This window comes from Panicum virgatum, chromosome 5K, assembly GCF_016808335.1.
Source record: "Panicum virgatum strain AP13 chromosome 5K, P.virgatum_v5, whole genome shotgun sequence".
NCBI lineage: Eukaryota > Viridiplantae > Streptophyta > Magnoliopsida > Poales > Poaceae > Panicum > Panicum virgatum.
Window position 1 is genome coordinate 13,548,417 of NC_053140.1, and position 18,447 is coordinate 13,566,863.

The window sequence follows — 18,447 nt, forward strand, 5'->3', positions numbered from 1 at the left end:
GAACAGAACTTCCGGACAGAGTACATCCAGTTCGAAGTAGCCGACTTCGAATCTTCCTATCACGCTATCTTGGGAAGACCTGCACTAGCCAAGTTCATGGCAATACCACACTATGTTTACCTACTCCTCAAGATGCCAGTCAACACATGAGTCCTTTCATTACGTGAAGACCTCCTCAAGTCTTTTGAGTGTGACAAGGAAGCAATAGATCATGCCTCCACTATCTGGGTTCCTAGCTCTGTCAGTGAAATACATGCCACTGCCAAGGAACTCTCACTCAAGGACTCGATACCTTCCAAGAAGCCAAGTCATCCATCAGTTAAACCAACCGGTAACGACTCCAAAACAACCATCATCGGAGCAGGACTGGGTGACAAATAGGAACTCAAGCGCGTCAACTTCCTTAGGGCCAACCGAGACGTATTCGCATGGAAACCAGCGGATATGCCAGGGGTGCCCAAGGAGTTGATCGAGCATGCCTTAAAAGTCGAATCTAAAGCCATACCGAAGAAGCAACAGTTGCGGCGGTTCTCACCGGACAAGCGTGAAGCTATCATGAAAGAGCTGGCAAAACTACTCGCAGCAGGGTTCATCAAGGAAGTCTACCATCTTGATTGGTTGGCCAACCCTGTACTCGTCCAGAATAAAAACAACAACGAGTGGAGGATGTGCGTCGACTACACTGATCTAAACAAGCACTGCCCAAAGGATCCTTTCGGGCTACCACACATTGATCAAGTAATCGACTCAACAGCAGGATGCATCCTGTTATCTTTCCTCGACTGCTACTCAGGGTATCATCAGATCGCCCTAAAAGAAGACCAAATCAAGACGGCCTTCATCACCCCTTACGGGGCATACTCCTTCAAGACCACGTCCTTTGGGTTGAAGAACGCTGGCGCCACCTACCAGCGTGCGATACAGCTGTGCTTCTCCGATCAGCTACATCGCAATGTTGAAGCCTATGTTGACGTTGTCGTTGTCAAAACGAAGACCCAGGATCAATTCATTACTGACCTGGAAGAGACCTTCAACAACCTCCGAAAATTCCGCTGGAAGCTCAACCCAACCAAGTGCGTCTTCGGTGTACCCTCTGGAAAACTACTCGGATTCATCGTCAGTAACCGAGGAATTGAGGCTAACCCAGAGAAGATCAATGCCATCACAACCATGGACGCTCCAGCCACCATCAAGGACGTCCAGAAGCTTACAGGCTGCATGGCAGCCTTGAATCGATTCTTGTCCAGGCTTGGCGAACGGGGATTACCCTTCTTCAAACTCCTAAAGTGACAAGACAAATTCGAGTGGACTACAGAAGCCGTAGAAGCACTCGAGAGTCTCAAACATCATCTCCAGTCACCGCTGATTCTAACAGCTCCACTGCCTGGTGAGGAATTACTCCTCTACATCGCTGCGACTACCCACGTAGTCAGTACGGCGATAGTAGTCGAACGATCGGAGGAAGCCGACGCTTACGGTGTTCAGAGACCAGTCTATTTCATCAGCGAAGTACTCTTTGAATCAAAGGTTAGATACCCATCAATTCAGTAACTTCTGTATGGAATTCTAATCACCTCCAGGAAGCTCCGGCATTACTTCGATGAATATAAGACCTCGGTCATAACTGACTTCCCATTGGGGGATATACTCCACAATCGGGATGCCACTGGACGAATCTCAAAGTTGGCAGTTGAACTGGGAGCCTTGGAAATCAACTTCAAGCCAAGAACAGCAATCAAGTCATAGGCACTAGTAGACTTCTTGGCTGAATGGCGGGAAAATCAAATTCCAGCACCCCAGAACATTCCAGAGCATTGGGTGATGTACTTCGACGGCTCACTCAAGATCGACAGAGGCGGTGCAGGAGTTTTGTTCATCTCCCCCAAGGGAGAACAATTGAAGTATGTGTTATAAATTCTGTTCAAGGTCTCCAACAATGAAGCTGAATACGAGGCATTGCTACACGGCCTCCGACTAGCAGTATCTCTCGGCATCAAGCGACTACTTATTTATGGTGATTCACTACTCGTCATTCAACAAGTCAATAAATAATGGGACATCAACAAGGATACAATGGACGCATACGTTGCAGAAATTAGAAAGCTTGAAAACAAGTTCTCAGGATTGGAGATCCACCACATCGATCGCAACAACAACGTGGGAGCCGATGTCCTCTCCAAACTTGGGTCCACTCGAGCAGCTATTCCACCAGGAGTTTTCATCCATGAACTTCACCACCCATCAGTCAAGCAACAAAGCCAACAAGCTACTAACACGAAGGCCCCGGCCATAGTCAGAGAAGTGCTGATGATTGAAGCAGATTGGCGGACTCAGTTTATCAACTTCATCAAGGAATTCAAGCTTCCACCACATGTCGATCACAAAAGCGCTGAAGCTGCCCGCATCATCAGGCGTAGTGAGGGTTTCGTTCTCGTCGGCGACAACTTATAAAGCGCTCTGCTTCCGGCATCCTCATGAAATGTGTTACCCTTGAAAAAGGCAAAGACATCCTCAGGGAGATAAATGAAGGAGTTTGCGGCAACCACGCTGCGTCAAGGACACTAGTCGGCAAGGCTTACAGGTCAGGATTCTTCTGGCCAACAGCCGTTTCAGATGCAGAAGACCTTGTCAGACGATGCCCAAGCTGTCAATTCTTTGGCAAAAGGACTCACGTTCCAGCACACAACCTGATAACAATCCCTCCATCATGGCCGTTCGCCTGTTGGAGTTTGGACATGATCGGACCATTAACCGTAGCTCCAGGAGGATTCAATCATGTGCTGGTAGCAGTCGACAAATTCACCAAGTGGATCGAGTACAAGCCTATTGTCATGATCTCATCAGATCAAGCAGTGGATTTCATATCTGACATCATCCACCGGTTTGGTTTCCCTCATACCATCATCACAAATCTTGGCTCTAACTTTACGTCTCAGTCGTTTTGGGATTTCTAGGACAACTCTTGCATCGAGGTCAATTATGCCTCAGTGGCTCACCCTCGAGCAAATGGTCAAGTAGAGCGTATCAATGGCCTAGTACTCGACGGCTTGAAGAAAAGACTCTACGACGCTAACACCAAGAAAGGTGGCAAGTGGATTCAAGAATTACCCCATGTGGTCTGGGGGCTGCAAACGCAGCCTAGCAAAGCAACCGGACAGTCTCCCTTCTTCCTCTGTCAGACCCGGGACAGCGGGACTGCTTATAGACATAAAATGTTCTAGAGTAAGGATAGCTCATGGATGTACCTTATCTTTTTTGTAACTACCCGAATAGGCATAGAACTAGCTGCAGTACAAAGGAAACTACCCGATCGTGTTGTAGTAGGACTCCAACTGTACTCGGCTAGGACTTTCCATGTAACCCTGTCCCCCCAGATATATAAGGGCGGGCAGGGACCCCCTCCAAACAATCATCAACACCTAAGGCAATACAAACCACACAGGACGTAGGGTATTACGCAAACTCGCGGCCCGAACCTGTCTAAATCTTTGTGTTTCTTGTACCATCGAGTTCTAGAGTCATCGATCCCTACCTACAAACCTTACTGCTAAGGGTATCCCTGAGCAGGCTTGGCGGTAAACTTCATGGGTTGTCTACAGTCAACAAAGGATCATCAAATAGTTCCTTTCCCAATTCTTCCTGGGTTGACTGAGGCATAAATTGGAAAGGTACCAGTCGAACGAAAGGACTTTTCGACCCTTCAGCCCCATTACTTCCAGACCCACCAGCATTGGAGGCTCCTTCAACAGCAGCTGGAGTATGTTTAGGTGCTTCAAGGGTTGGTTCCCTTGGTTTTTCAGCTGTGTCTGTACTAGGCAAACTGGCAGCTGGAGTTTCGATCAACCCAATTACAGGAGACTCGGGGGCTGATCGACTAGTTCCCTCTAAACTACTCGACACCCAGTTGCGGAAGTCTTGGACCTGAATTTTCTCTTGTGCCGGAAGATGTTGAACCCTAGCCAAGCAAGATTTTGTATGAGACAGCTGAGGCAACGAGGATAAAACCAACAAAATATTATATACTCACTGGCTGGCATCGAGACGAGAAACTTTTCTTTGTAATATTGATCCGGGAGTCACTTTCCGTTTCTTGCTGACATCAGAATCAGCATCTACAGAAGTCGGCGGCATGCAATACCAGGATTTATAATTTTTCTACAGAAAAAAGGCCAAGAATTAGTCAGAAGATCATGAATGGTTAACTACAAGTACTCGACATGGTCTCCAACTCACGTACCCAGGTATTCTCGAGAGGATTCTGTGCCGAGAAGAGTGTTGGAAGCGCAAAAGACTTGTCGAAGTTATCGAGTACTTTACAGCATCTCTTGATTACTTCAGACTGAGCCATTGGCTCTGGTGACATCCTAGTGGGATCTTTCGTGCCTTCATATCTAAAGGCAGGATGTTGTCGCAGCAGAAGAGGTTGCGTCCGGCAACCGATAAACGAGAAGACCACATGATCTCCAGTGACTCCCTTTTTTCTTAACAATGGCAATCGCACGAAGAATGGCTTCAACTTGCTTGCCACCAGGTCCTCTACTCCACCAGCTCTCCTGGACTTGGGGGGCACCAGCAGTCCTTCCTGGAAGTGGGGATTCAAAGTTTCCAACATGGAACCAGAACTTCTTCCATTCGGCTCCTTTACTCACCGGATCATAAGCCAAGTACTCGCCTCGATTCTTAGGGTGGAGTACCAAGTCACATCCCCCGACGACGGCGGGATTGGTGGCATTTGGAACAGGAACAAGGAAGAAGAAATGTTGAAAAAGGTGGAAATGGGGGAGAATTCCAAGAAATGCCTCATAGAAATGAGTGAAAATTGAAAGATGCAAGATGGATTGGGGAGTGAGATGGTGTAATTGAATTCCCCAGAACTGAAGCAGTCTATAGAAAAATTATGACACAGGAAGGGTGAGACCACGTTCTACAAAATCGCGAAACATAACGGTCTCAAGAGTACCTTACATAGGGTAATCTTCTCCTTCACCAGTGCGCCATTGGCTCACGCCCTGCTCTTGGAGGAGACCCATATTCTCCAACTCTCGGACCAGTAATTCAGACATCTTGCTTTTGCGCCAACCTGTGGACAAATTGGCGGTCGTTTCCTCTTCAATCTTGGATTTGTTCTTCTTGGGAGCCATCTTACAGTCACGAGTTTTAACTCGGGGGCTACGAGAGGGGCTTTTGGATTTTGACTGAGAAGAGATGAATGTGAATCTGAGTCTGACGGCGGCCAGGAGTTCAAGGGGTAAAAACCTCAGAAGTTTTCAACCGACATTATACGGTCTTCAAGGGTAATTTCGTGAATATTTGGGATGCCAACGGATTCTTTCCTTCTCAGGAAAGTTTTCAGTTTTTGCCACGAGATTTCATTGATTCTTAAATCTAAATGGAGGGATTTAAATTCAAGACTCAGGGGCTGCGGAATATATGTATCAGAGATTTATTTTTCAAATTTTTTGAAAAATATGAAGAAAAAAACTGAAGTGACCCTCAGACTGATTCTACGATTCAACCTAAGGCTCGGGGGATACTCTATATGGAGCGCGAGTACTTCGCGCACCATATATGATCAATATTTTAGGGCATGAGCACCTCACAGCCTCGAGGCAAACGAAAGTACTTGAAGGACTACTCGACGTATCTGAAGGAAGAACCAGAATCAATCAGAAAGATGTTCAGACTAATTGAAGTACTCGAAGACGCCCCGTCAAATACTCGACACCTGCAGGACTCGGCTACGAAGAGCTCGGGGGCTTGTCAGACCTGGGGCAGCAGGACTGCTCACAGGCGTAGAATGTTCTAGAGTAAGGGATAGCTCATGGATGTACCTTACCTCTCTTGTAAACTACCCGAATAGGCGTAGAACTAACTGCAGTACAAAGAAAACTACCCGATCGTGATGTAGTAGGACTCCAACTGTACTCGACTAGAACTTTTCATGTAACCCTGTTCCCCCGGATATATAAGGGCGGATAGGGACCATCTCGAAACACATCTACACCAAAAGCAATACAAACCACCACACAGGACGTAGGGTATTACGCAACTCGCGACCCGAACCTATCTAAATCTTTGTGTTTCTTGCACCATCGAGTTCCAGAACCATCGATCCCTACCTACAAACCCTACTGCTAAGGGTATTCCTGAGCAGATTTGGCGGTAAACACCGACAGGCCGGATCCGGTCCCGGCTGCTGGCGGCGGCCAAGGACGACGGGGTTGGGGTAGTGCAAGGGGAGGAGGGAGGAAGGGAGGTGGACAGGAGAGAGGGAAGCGTGAACGCCGGCGGCAGCGGCCGCCACGGAAGGGCCCGGAGCGGACCTTTGCGGCGCAGGCGAGGAGCCCCCGAGTCGCAGCCCCTGCGAGAGAGTGACGCGGGGGGAGAGAGCGACCCGTAGCTAGCCAAGAATAATATATATGTGTTTCTCATGGGATTGAGTAAGGAATGATTATATTGTATTGCTCAAAAGTCAAAACCATGAAGTTTATCAAATTTGACTTCATAGGCAAGTTCATCAGCCCTCAGATTGAGATGTAGAAATTTCTTTGAAGTCCTGTAAGATTTGGTACATATTCAAAAAATCCTACTTCTTGAACAGGATAAATCTAGCAATTTCGACCAGAGACCAATACGGACGGCACGTCAGTCAAAAACGAGCCGCGTGCTCTCCGGGCGGCGGGCCCACCGCCCCTGCCCCACCGTTTGGACCCACCACCCTCATTCTCGAATCTATTTCAGCCAATCGGCTTGGACCGAGCAGAGCACCGGCGGATCCTCCTCTCCGCTCTCCCGCGCGCGCCATCACCACCGTTGCCATGGCGTCCCCAGCGGCGCCTCCCAAGACCGCCAAGAAGCACCACGCGCGCCTCAACAACCCGTTCCCCCGCACCGTCCCCGCTGCCGCCATCCGAAATGGCGACGCCGCCCCGCGCCTCTCCTTCGCCCCGGCCTCCAAGCTCGCCCACGCGCACGACTTCCCCGTCGGGGCCCGCTTCCGCCTCCGCTGGGACCCGTCCCTCGGCGGCCAGGCGTCCCTGTCCAGGGTACCATCAGGCGGCGGCGACCCGCCCCGCGCGATGTGGGGGAGCGTCCCCGGCGTCGCGTTCCTCTCCGCGGCCTCCGCCGCCACCGAGGCCGACGAGTGCCGCGGCTCCTTCGCGCTCCGCGACGGCCGCGCCCGCCTCGTCCCCCACCGCCAGCACGTCGACAGCATCAGGGCCTTCTACCGCTGCGACGCCGAGGCCGGCGCCGGCCCGCTGCGCGCCGCCGCGTTCCGAGCGTCCGACGCGACGCGGTTCCCGGTGCTGCTGATCACCGGGCTGCTGTCCGCCAGGCAGCCCTCCCCCGCGTCGTGCAGCTGCTGCGCCGGCCGCCGCGCCCGCGGCGCGGCGGCGGGGAGGCCAGCGCTCTCGGCGCGGTACTGGATCCTCCTCGAGGAGAAGACCGACACGCAGGTCGCGTTCAGCGTCAGGATCGGCGACTACCAGTGGACCTGCGCGCACGCGGACCCTGCCAGGTCGCCCCCGGCGACGGCGACGGCGACCACAACCCCGAGGATCCACCGGCCCAGCCTGCGCCTTCGTCTGTCCGCACGCGTCCAGCGAGCCACCGGCAAGAAGACGAGGCTGCTGGCCCCGATTCGCGAGGAAGCTTCGGCGCTCCTGCCGCCGGAGCTGGGGAGGGCGGAGGCGCGGCCGCCGGAGGAGTTCAACCGCGTGTTCCTGACGTACGCGAGCAGCCGCGACGAGCGGTTCTACGGGTTCGGCGAGCAGTTCAGCCGCGTGGAGTTCAAGGGGAAGCGCGTGCCGGTGCTGGTGCAGGAGCAGGGCATCGGCAGGGGAGACCAGCCCATCACGTTCGCCGCCAACCTCGTCAGCTACAGGTAAAAAAAAAACTTCTTCGCATAATCTGACAGCTCCTTACAGCTGACCGCATCAAAGTTTGAAAAAAAATTGCGTCAGAGTGGAGGAAAAGAAAATTCAAATCCAAACCAAAGATTTTTGTGTCTGGTCTGCGAAGAACAGTCTACTACAATGGAATTTGAAGAAAAATCAATTTCGCTTACACCGCCAAATTTAGTCGGAAACAAAGGTTCTTTCAGGTCTGGTGAGGCCATTAGGCCCATTACTGAGCAGTATGGGATAGCTTGCGTTGTTATGCGAGTCAAGCTCCAGGACCAGCCCTGCAAGTCTGGATGGATGGGCAGCAGGTTTCCGAGCAATTGAGCTTATCCAATCATCTGGGTCGCGCCGCTTATTGCAGGCAGATTTAAGGTCGACAACGACACTGGCAGTGTCTGGTCTGAAATGAACAATTTCAGCAAGGAACTGTGGTTTCTGAAGCTTCTAGTCTGAAGTCTGAGCTACAAACAAACTCTTCACGTCGACAACGATTGTGGCGTCTACTTGCGCTACAGTTTCTTGTGCGTGTGTGCTACTGTGCTTGGAGTTCTTAGTTATCGTAGGTGAGGAAAAAAAAAGAGTGAATAATGCCCCCTTCTTGATAAAGCCGACTATTGCGCTGAACAACTTTCAAGGACAAATTCTAGATCCTTTTTCCTGATAATGATTTAAAAACATTATGACCTTGCAGTGTTAGTGCTGATGTAGGTCAACTGGCGCCAACTTTTTGTTTGACTTTGGAGATGATTTAGCGCATTCTTCCTTGTGGTTTTCTCTAGGTCAGGAGGAAACTGGAGTACCACGTATGCCCCTTCTCCCTTCTACATGACCTCAAAGATGAGATCTTTATACCTTGAAGGATACGACTACTCCATTTTCGACCTGACGAAACCTGACAGAGTACAGATTCAGGTAGCCATTTCACCGGACTACAAAATTACAAAGCCAATGTTGTTCCTTTTCCTGATAAACACTTTGAGAGCACGGTGCCATGATCGAGCGCATCGAGTGCTTCCATTATTCTTAATTTGCAGATTTATGGAAATTCTGTTCAAGGGCGAATACTAGACGGTGACTCACCAACCCAACTCCTCACCAGCTACACGGAGACAACTGGAAGGCCACCTGTTCTTCCCAGGTGGATCACATCCGGTGCCATCGTCGGCATGCAGGGCGGCACAGACGCCGTTCGCAGGGTTTGGAAACAGCTCCAGGATTACGATGTCCCAGTTTCAGCATTCTGGCTACAGGTCTGACAGAAAAAAGGGCCTTTTCCATGCTAATCCTAATACAGCTCGTGTTTAGTTCCTCTTAAAATTCCAAAAAGATTTCCAGCGCTACAGTAATTTCGACCGTTTGATCACTAATTAAAAGTCTTAAGTGTGGATAACTGACAAAACCCATTCCATAACCCCCGGTGTAATTTCGAGACGAATCTTTTAAGCCTAATTAGGTTATGATTGGACAACGTCGTGCTACAGTAAATAATCTCTAATGATGGATTAATTAGGCTCGTTAGATTCGTCTCGCGATTTAGAACCCATCCGTGTAAAAAGTTTTATAAATAGATTTCATTTAGTACTTCTAAATTCCAAGATTCTGTTTCCAAAATTTTTGGAAAACGGAAAACACACCCACAGTCTGAAGTTTGAACTCTGAACCGGCTCTGAACTGCTGCCCATTGGGTGTTCGATGCAGGACTGGGTTGGCCAGAGGAAGACGGCAATTGGGTCTCAGCTCTGGTGGAACTGGGAGGTTGATGATGTTCATTACCATGGATGGAGGGATCTAGTAGACGACCTTCGACGCAGCGGCATTAGGACGATGACTTACTGCAATCCTTGCCTCGTACCGGTACGTTCGGAACGAGAGAGCCTCTTCTGAATTCTACTGGAATTCACTCTTTCAGAAAGGTGCTCTGCAGCGTGCATTGCGTTACTGATTCTGAATTTTGTTTACGCCTGCTTTCTCAGATGGATCAGAAGCCCAACACGAAGAGGCACCTGTTCGAGGAGGCCAAGAAGCTGGGCATCCTGGTTAAGGACGAGGCCGGCGAGCCGTACATGATGCCCAACACGGCGTTCGACGTCGCCATGCTCGACTTCACCAACCCGGAGGCGCGCGCGTGGTTCAAGAGGATCCTGCGGGGCATGGCGGACGACGGCGTGAGCGGCTGGATGGCCGACTTCGGCGAGGGCCTCCCGCTGGACGCGCGGCTGCACTCCGGCAAGGACCCCGTCGCCGCGCACAACCGGTACCCGGAGCTCTGGGCGCGCGTCAACCGCGAGTTCGCCGACGAGTGGCGATCCGGCCGCAGCGCCGCCGCCGAGGACGACGACGACGGCCTGGTGTTCTTCGTGCGGTCGGGGTTCCGGGAGAGCTCCCGGTGGGCGATGCTGTTCTGGGAGGGCGACCAGATGGTGAGCTGGCAGGCCAACGACGGCATCAAGAGCAGCGTGGTCGGGCTCCTCAGCGGCGGCCTCTCCGGGTTCCCGCTCAACCACAGCGACGCCGGCGGCTACTGCACGGTGGACCTGCCGCCGCTTCTCCGCTACCGCCGCGGCGAGGAGCTCCTCCTCCGGTGGATGGAGGTGAACGCCTTCACCGCCGTGCTCCGCACCCACGAGGGGAACAGGCCGGCCGCCAACTGCCAGTTCTACTCCAGCGCCCGGACGCTCGCGCACTTCGCGCGCTGCGCCAAGCTCTACAAGGCCTGGGAGTTCTACCGGGCGGAGCTCGTCGGCGAGGCGGCGGCGGCCGGGCTCCCCGTGGCGCGGCACCTGTTCCTGCACTACCCGGCCGACGAGCGCGTGCAGGCGCTCACGTACCAGCAGTTCCTCGTCGGGACGGAGATGCTGGTGGTGCCGGTGCTGGACAAGGGCAGGAGCGCGGTGACCGCCTACTTCCCGGCCGGCGGCGGCGCGTGGCGGCACGTCTGGACCGGCGACGAGTACGGCGGTGCGGCGGCGCAGGGCGGGTTCGAGGCCGAGGTCCGGGCCCCGGTGGGGTACCCGGCCGTGTTCGTGAAGGCTGGATCACCGGTCGGCGACAGATTCTTAAGCAACTTGAGAGATCTCAAGGTGCTGTGATCTGTGTCAAGTGTACAGTAGATTGGCCAACATTTTTTTTTTGAAGGGGAAAGAGGATGGAATTTGGGTTCTGCGTGGAAATAGTCTTTGCGATTTGAAAATTCGGTGCTTAAAAATTGCAGAAGTAAAAAAAAGAAGTGGTGAGACTTGGCGAGGGGAGTTGGGAGGGCGTGAACACCCAGGGGGAGTCCATGTGGAAATTGGAAATTCCAAGCAGAAAAAAAGCGATTCAAAATGTGATAATTCTACGCTCTGCAACAGCATGAATCGATTACGCACAAATTGTTCAGACTGGAGAATTCCTTGCTAACAAAAAAAAACTGGAAAATATTTAAAGAACAGTTACATATATCAAAACGACGTGGATTCATGGATCTTGGAAAGTGCCACCAATTGTAAGGGGAAATCATGATTTGGGATGCGAGGATTCTCGCTCTGTTCTGCTGGCTGCGGTTGGTGGCCGGTGCTGGTGTGTTGTAAGAGAAAATTACTGGTGGTTGGTACTGGTTTAGTGTGAGAGAAAAATAATATTGGTTTGGTGTGAGAGAAAAATTATATTTGTTGAATTACTGTGGGAATTATGCTCACTCGTACCTGCGTGCCGGGAATTACGCTCACATCTCATCGGAAACATGCAGGTAGTAGGGATACATGTGAATTGCATTCTTAGCTAGCTTTTCCTGAATAAAATCGCATCGATTGATTTGCATTTCTAGGTATATAGTACTGATCGAGTGACATACTGACGACAAATGAAATCGTTTCTGACAAATAAATCCTGCTGCCTGCAGAACTACCTGCAGTCGATGACTAGGCACCGTATCCTATGGAAATCAGAGTGCTCGTGAAAAATTTGGAAACTCCAACGGAGGTCACCGGATTCCCATCCTAAGGCAGCGGAGAGAGGTGAGGAATTTTTTCATCTAGCCGCCCGCACCAACCTACCGGTTGCCTGGCTGTTTTGCAGATCACCCCTCCGTCTCGTCCGTTTGCCTGTTCGAGCTGGAGGGCGCCAGCGCCTAGGGCAGGAAGCGGCGGTCTTGGCTTCGTTGCACGGTCCGGCGGCAAAGGAAACGAAACGTCCGACTCCCTCATGATGGAGGCTCGAGACAGAGGCAAACGGACGGGACGTAGAGGGTGATCTGCAAAACAGCCAGACAACCGGTGGGTCGGTGCGGGGTTTAGATGAAAAAATTCCCCATTTCTCTCCGCTGCCTTTGGATGAGGATCCTGTAGTCTCTGTTGGAGTTTTCAAAATTTCCACAAGCACCCTAGTTTTCATAAAATACGGTGCCGACTAACTATGCAGATGGACTCAAAGTAATTGACCGGCAACGAGTACTACGATTTGTGCAGTGCGGCGCAATACGAGCTAACTTCTCGAGCTCGGTAACGGAAGCAAGCTGCGGATGGAGTACGGGCTGTGTATGTTTACAAGCAACATGTGAGATCCTCATGTGATTTAATTTATGTAAAACGTATATATTGCTGTTGTTTTTTTTCTAATGGGCCACCAGATGGAATTTTGTACTCCTGTTTTAAATCGTAGGTCGTGTTGACAAAGATTTATCCTTTGTCAAAACGATCTATAATTTGAAATGGAGGGAGTATCTTTTTGCAATATAAAAATTTAAATTTTCACAAATTTAAAATTTAAAATTATAGTATGAAAAAATACGTAGTTCAACTAGTAAGGCTTTTTTTAACCTGTCCATTCGGGTTCGAGTCCTCAGCACGGATGCTCGCACTTTTCTGAATTTATTTCAGGATTCATAAGACGCTATTCTTTCTGTATCCGTAGAGATGGGATTGGGTAGTTTAGGGTGAGTGTGTGCGTGTATATAAGCGTTCGTGTTTGTATTATGTTTTTTTAAAAAAAAGTGGTGGTAAGAGTTGGCCAGGGGAGTTTGAGATGGGTGAACCCAAGACTCCCGGTTAGGAGGAGAGGACCCAGATGGCTTTATTTTTACATGCCATGCTGGTGCCCAATTGCGTACTACACCACCGGGCCCTGCCCTCTCCCGGAGAGAGACACCCCCCTCCCCCGGGGGTGGCTCCCGTGGCCGAAAGCTTCTCCTTCGCCAACTCTGCCCTCCTATACGCTGGAGTAACAGGCCTACACGCCTAGAGCCGGCGATACGGCCGCCGCGAAGGGGGCGCGCTTTATCCGCCGCGGATCGCGCACGAAATGGCGAGGTGGGATTAAGGGCATGTACAACAGGCGTCTTTTTTGCCGTCTGTAAGATGGTCTTTTTACAAAAAAAAATTCCTGGCTCACCTCGGAGCAGGGTTAAATTTACCGACCGGAACCGGTCCAGATACCACGGTAACCGGTCAAACCGGTCCGGACCGGTTCCGGTTTGGGGCGGTTTCAAACCAGCCCAAATTATAAAATTCAAATTTGAATTTAAAAAAATGAAAAAATTCCTAAAAATACTTCAAGTTGCGAGGAATCTAATCATGTCAAATTTTTTCAACTATTCGTTCATTTAGTATACTTTGCGTGCATTTGAAGTTAAACAAAAAAACGTGCATACAAAAGTATACAAATACAATGTAAAACATATTATACATTATATTAATGTAAAATTAGTACAAAAGAGAGTCGGAGGGTTTATTTAGGCTAAAAACATGTTATACAAAAATTCAAATTTTGAACAAAGTCGATTTTTTGTTCAACGGACCGGTTTCCACTCAAACCGGTCGGCTAACCGGTGGAAACCGTTTGAACTGGCGTCTATAATTTGAAATTTGAATTTGACTGGTTTTTACCGGTTTCCGGTCGAACCGGTCCGATTTACCGGAATAGAAGGCCGGCGGTTTGAGGCGACCGGTCGGTAAAAAAAAGGGTCAGTTGGATCCATGCCACTCCAATTTCTTGAAATTGGATCTCATGTTGAAAATCATGCCATTGAGTGACATGATTTTCAACATGACACCCAATTTCACGGAGTTGTGGTGGTATGAATCGAATTTTCCCTTAAAAAAACCCTGCCTCGGAGACGGTCGTGCCGTCGTCTCGTGAGGCGACGGGAGGCGACGGCGAAGGCCCGTGCTCCGAGGCGGAATCGACGAGCACCCCCTCCGCTGTACGCATCGTCTTCAACCGACGACGACTCCGGCCGATCCCATGCGGCGAGGTCATTTTGGCGCGAAGAAAACCGGCGATGGCGCCAAAGATTCATGCTGGTGTGTTCTATTCATCCTTTCTCGAGGCAGCAGCAGTGCTACAACTGCTGGAGCGGCAGCAGCGGTGTGGGAGCCGGGAGTTGAAGGCCGCAGCCCGCGGCAGCAGGCTCCGGGATTGGATCTTGCCCCGGCGGCGCTGTCGGCGGCGGTGGCGGCCTGCTCCGGGATTGGATCTTGCCCCGACGGCGCTGTTGGTGGCGGCGGCCTGCTCCGGGATTGGATCTTGCCTTGGCGCGCTGTTGGTCGGCGGTGTGGAAGTTGAAGGCCGCGGCATCGACACAGGAGAAGCAGCGCACAAGCAGCGCACGGCAAGCCAGCAGTCGGCTCCGGGGCTGGATCTTGCCCCCCGGCGGCGCTGCAGCGGACATGCTCTGGGGGTGGACCAGACATCGATAGCACCCATCTCCCCCACACAAGTCCATGAGGACCTTCAACCAGCGACAAACTCAGCTGCTTGGTGCCAAGACAGTGGTGATAGCTCGGTGCCTAATCCATGTATGAAACTTCCATCTTCAGATCTGGGAGATTGGTAATAATTTTGTCTGTGTTACCTCTAAGAAATTTTGTGTTTGAGCCTCTCAATTGCAAAGAAATAAACTGTCTTGGTCATTCCAAATGCAATGAAATTAACTAGATTGTTAGCTGTCCATTGAACCACATGTTTCTAGACAATTATAATTGATTTGTGTGTTTGGATGCAACCAGCGCCTTATAAAATTGATATGCATTTTTATAAGTGCACACATTGTATCTAAATTTGTTGCTCCGTGGTCAATTATGTATCTATAGCTTGACAGATACAAACTGGTTACAATAGAACTTGCCTATCTATGATAGCTACTAAATTTATCTTGTATTGTTGTGCCATAGTGATGAAAAAATGCAGATAACTGATATGTCTACTGAGTTCACGGTTCTATGTTACATTTAAATGATTACAATTGTTTTTTTTAATCTAGGCACAACCTGGGCATTTTTGTCCTGCATTTCTTCTTGCTACTCCGCTAGCCACTCCACTCAGGAATGATTGAGGAGCTGATTGATGAAGGCGTTGGCAAGTTGGCGAGTGACTTGTTCTCATGTGATGCAAAACCTACTAAATTATTCAGCTAGCAAACTGAGATGAAATTATACTCTGCCTGTCAATAATTTGTGGACAGTTGCAATCTTACTACAAGTTAATGATCAATTATATTTGTGGAATGGTTCCTATACAATGTTACTATGTTTTATTTCTCTACTCATGATGAAATCTGGTTATCTGGATATTGGTGACTTTGTGCACATATTATCTGATCAAGGTAGGCAGAACATTGTCACTGCTCTGGATGTAGCAATGCCTGCCCCTTCTTTGAGATGTACACAGTAGATGTCTTGTTTGATCAAATCTGAATTAAAAAAATATAAAGTGATCTTGGTTGCTGATTGCACGCACCTGAATTCCAGAAGGAAAAGATCTGAAGAACATACAGAAAAGCTTGCGTGCTCTGACCCCTGAAATTAGTGATGAAGATGAAGACCTGTATGCTGTTGAATCGTGGATAGTTCATGGAGCTCTGGACATGGCAGAGCATCTAGCCAAATGCTGCAACCGTTCTACCCTGATATGCATCTAACGTCAGATTCTTATTATATGCACTATCTCTGCCGATGTATCAGAGGATTAACGAAATGGCTGTTGCTTTGCTTTTTGAAGCTCCCGGGTGACTGGCTGATCGGTGTGGTTGGCGAATGCGCGCGGGGCCGGGCCGGCGGCTTGTCGTGCTTCCGCCGAGCGGCCCGTGAAGAATCCCGGTGTCATGTTCGGCCGCCACCGTGGACGTCCGGTCGGTCAGAGAGAGATCCAACAGGGACGCGTCGGTGAATCTGAATCAGAAAAGTAAGCTAAATGCTCATACAAATCCATGCGAATTTTTGCCAGCGATCTACTCGTGCAGATTTTGAGCCGTAGTAAATATGCTATGGATGAGGAAATCTGAAATCCGTGAGCAAAAAAAGCAATTCAAACGCGATAATTCTGAATGCGAATCTGTAATATCATGAGGCGATTAAGCGTAAACTGTTCAGACTGAAGATTTCCTTGCTAACAAATAGAAATTCAAAAATATTTAAAGATAAGTTACAGATAAGATAAGGAATACACTCATGGATTTTGGCAAGTACCATACCAATCGCGGAGGAAATCAGGAATTGGGATGCGTCGATTCCGCTCGTCGAGCCACCGTGGGGGTGTCTTGATCTGCCTGTTGCCCCTCCCAGCACTGCTGCTGCGTGTTTACGCTGGCCTCACGGTCGAGGCTCGCGGCGTCGCGCCTGCCTTCTGGAGTTCTGGTCGCCGGCGCGTCTGCCACCGGCTGTCGGATCGAGAAAACGAGAGAGAGAGAGGGCGAGATCGAGTCGGACAGGGGAGGTTGCGCATTGGCCATTGGGACCTTCGGGCCGCGTCAGCGAGTCGGATATGGTGCGCGGCGGGCATGGAGCAGGCCTCGCTGCGAGCATGTGATGGCCCATGGATGTGTTCGCGACTCAATTACACTATTTATTCAGTTGTTTTCCTTTAAAAAATACTGCCTTTTATGTTTCAACAATATTGAGATGGCAATGTAAATGCAAGTTGACCACCACAGAAATTTATCCATTTGGCGCATGTTTTTTTTTTTGCGAGATGTCATGTTCATATCAAGCTGAACTTCTTTTGACTGATAATCATTTTCTCTCTATATATAAGTAAGTAACCTACTCGGCTAATCCAATGGTATTTAATAATATATACAGACAAATATAATATTGGCATGAAAGAACATATCAAGGGTCGTTTGAGGCTAGCTAATTCCTAATGAAGAAGATGGTGAGCTCCGGCCCGGCGGCGCCGCCCTCGGGGTTGTGCATGTAGTACGTCTCGGCGTCCTTGGACCCCACCACGCGGTCGAAGTGCACGCGCATGTACGTGAGCTCGCCGTCCGACTGGTGGGACATGTCGGCCGGCAGCACGCCGGCGCCCATGGACGTGGCGTGGAGCATCTGCATCACGCGCTCGTCCCGCTCCGTCGCCTCCCGCCGCGACGCGTACCCGACGCTCTCGCCGTTCACCTCCGCACCCCAGACCGGCTCGTCCAGCAGCCGCAGCGGCGGCGGCGCATCGCCGCCGGCGTGGTGCTGCTGCTGCTGCTTGTCGCACTCGAGGGTGAGGCGCACCATCCCCGCCGCGCTCACGTCCTGGATGAACTTGGCCGTGGGCACGCCGATGTCCAGCAGCAGGCACGGCGGGCTCCCGGGGCTCTCGTGGAACGCGATCGTGATGCGCGCCCTGCGGTGCCCGTACAGCGTCCCCGTCGCGTGCGTGGCGCCGTGGAAGTGGTTCCGGACGGCGCCGCCGGGGCCGTAGAGCCCCGGGAGGTGGTGCAGCGACGGCATGCCGCGGCAGGACGGCGCCTGGATGGTCGGGAGCGACCGGAACGCGGCGCGCACCGACCGGATGAGGCGCCCCGGGCGCGACCGGCCCTTGCCGTGCTTCTGCTTCTGCGGCACCGGCGCCGGCGGAGGGGGCGGCGGCGGCGTCGACGCGTGGGCGGCGAACGGGAGGATGTCCGGGAGCGGGGCGGCCGGCGCGGACCGCGGGTCGGGGATGGAGGCGGCGCCGAAGAAGGCGACCTCGGCGCTCTCCGTGGAGGGCGTGGGGCGCCGAGCGGGCTGTGTCATGAGGCGGTCGGCGCTGCCGAGGCAGCGCGGCGGTCGGACGGGGCAGGGGAGGGGAATGCCGCGGCGCCGGCGGTGGCATGCGCGAGGAAAATGGGCGTGCGGTGGGGGAGGGCGCGTCTTGGTTAGGAAACCACACCAGAGTTGGGCGCTAATTGATGGCTCTGCATAAAACAAGGAGGGCCAGCACGGCCTGCCTGTGCTGGCTTCTAGTACTAGGTAAACAAGTTATGAAGTTATCGACCCAGAATAAATTCGGTATCTGTTGTATCTATCATGATTCTCTTGTTGTACATATCATTTCCGGCGCGGAATAAATCCTATGTAACCTAACAATGCCTTAAATTTTTGTGAGATTTTAATGGCTATGTGCATTTTTAGTTAGTGGATAAACCAGAAATTATACTTCCTACATCTTTTTGAAAAAAAAGTCCTGATTCATCATCATGTAAACATGATCCTTGTGCGACTTGGGCAGCGAGCTGGGCTGGGCCACAATTGACATACGTTTTCCCACTTCAAATTCTCGGCCCAAACAACGAGGGCGCATAAGTCGCTCATCTTCTTCT

The 18,447-nt window shown here is 51.1% G+C and overlaps 3 protein-coding genes and 1 long non-coding RNA gene across 5 annotated transcripts; 2 read left to right on the plus strand and 2 right to left on the minus strand.

Annotated features, from left to right (window-relative positions):
- Positions 1-6,707: 6,707 nt before the first annotated feature.
- LOC120706478 (sulfoquinovosidase-like) lies at positions 6,708-11,236 on the plus strand. Its single transcript, XM_039991138.1, has 5 exons — positions 6,708-7,885; positions 8,684-8,816; positions 8,939-9,154; positions 9,603-9,758; positions 9,878-11,236. Exons 1-5 carry the CDS (start codon positions 6,819-6,821, stop codon positions 10,991-10,993), a joined length of 2,688 nt encoding a protein of 895 aa, XP_039847072.1. The 5' UTR covers positions 6,708-6,818; the 3' UTR covers positions 10,994-11,236.
- Positions 11,237-13,541: 2,305 nt separating this feature from the next.
- On the minus strand, positions 13,542-16,678 carry LOC120706480. The gene is made up of 3 exons (XR_005688308.1): positions 16,351-16,678; positions 15,618-16,048; positions 13,542-14,700 (listed from the first exon to the last, which is right to left on the minus strand). It is a non-coding gene; the product is annotated as an uncharacterized LOC120706480 (long non-coding RNA).
- On the plus strand, positions 14,010-15,446 carry LOC120706479. 2 transcript variants are annotated; one of them, XM_039991139.1, is made up of 2 exons: positions 14,010-14,711; positions 15,142-15,446. In XM_039991139.1, exons 1-2 carry the CDS (start codon positions 14,161-14,163, stop codon positions 15,188-15,190), a joined length of 600 nt encoding a protein of 199 aa, XP_039847073.1. In that variant the 5' UTR covers positions 14,010-14,160; the 3' UTR covers positions 15,191-15,446. The 2 variants fall into 2 exon arrangements, with proteins under 2 accessions (XP_039847073.1, XP_039847075.1); XM_039991141.1 differs by having other exon boundaries at positions 14,107-14,677.
- A 330-nt stretch (positions 16,679-17,008) lies between the features above and the next one.
- On the minus strand, positions 17,009-17,881 carry LOC120709706 (protein MIZU-KUSSEI 1-like). Its single transcript, XM_039995375.1, has 2 exons — positions 17,378-17,881; positions 17,009-17,272 (listed from the first exon to the last, which is right to left on the minus strand). Exons 1-2 carry the CDS (start codon positions 17,879-17,881, stop codon positions 17,009-17,011), a joined length of 768 nt encoding a protein of 255 aa, XP_039851309.1.
- Between the last annotated feature and the right edge of the window lie 566 nt (positions 17,882-18,447).

What these genes read in the sequence shown, in the direction of transcription:
- LOC120706478 (XM_039991138.1), top strand. Translation starts at nt 6,819, where the DNA reads ATGGCGTCCCCAGCGGCGCCTCCCAAGACCGCCAAGAAGCACCACGCG. An exon ending in CTGACAGAGTACAGATTCAG is followed by an intron (nt 8,817 to 8,938) that starts GTAGCCATTTCA and finishes CTTAATTTGCAG; the next exon opens with ATTTATGGAAATTCTGTTCA. An exon ending in TTTCAGCATTCTGGCTACAG is followed by an intron (nt 9,155 to 9,602) that starts GTCTGACAGAAA and finishes TGTTCGATGCAG; the next exon opens with GACTGGGTTGGCCAGAGGAA.
- LOC120706479 (XM_039991139.1), top strand. Translation starts at nt 14,161, where the DNA reads ATGGCGCCAAAGATTCATGCTGGTGTGTTCTATTCATCCTTTCTCGAG. An exon ending in TCTTCAGATCTGGGAGATTG is followed by an intron (nt 14,712 to 15,141) that starts GTAATAATTTTG and finishes TTTTTAATCTAG; the next exon opens with GCACAACCTGGGCATTTTTG.
- LOC120709706 (XM_039995375.1), bottom strand. Translation starts at nt 17,881, where the DNA reads ATGACACAGCCCGCTCGGCGCCCCACGCCCTCCACGGAGAGCGCCGAG. An exon ending in ACGTGAGCGCGGCGGGGATG is followed by an intron (nt 17,273 to 17,377) that starts GTGCGCCTCACC and finishes TGGGGTGCGGAG; the next exon opens with GTGAACGGCGAGAGCGTCGG.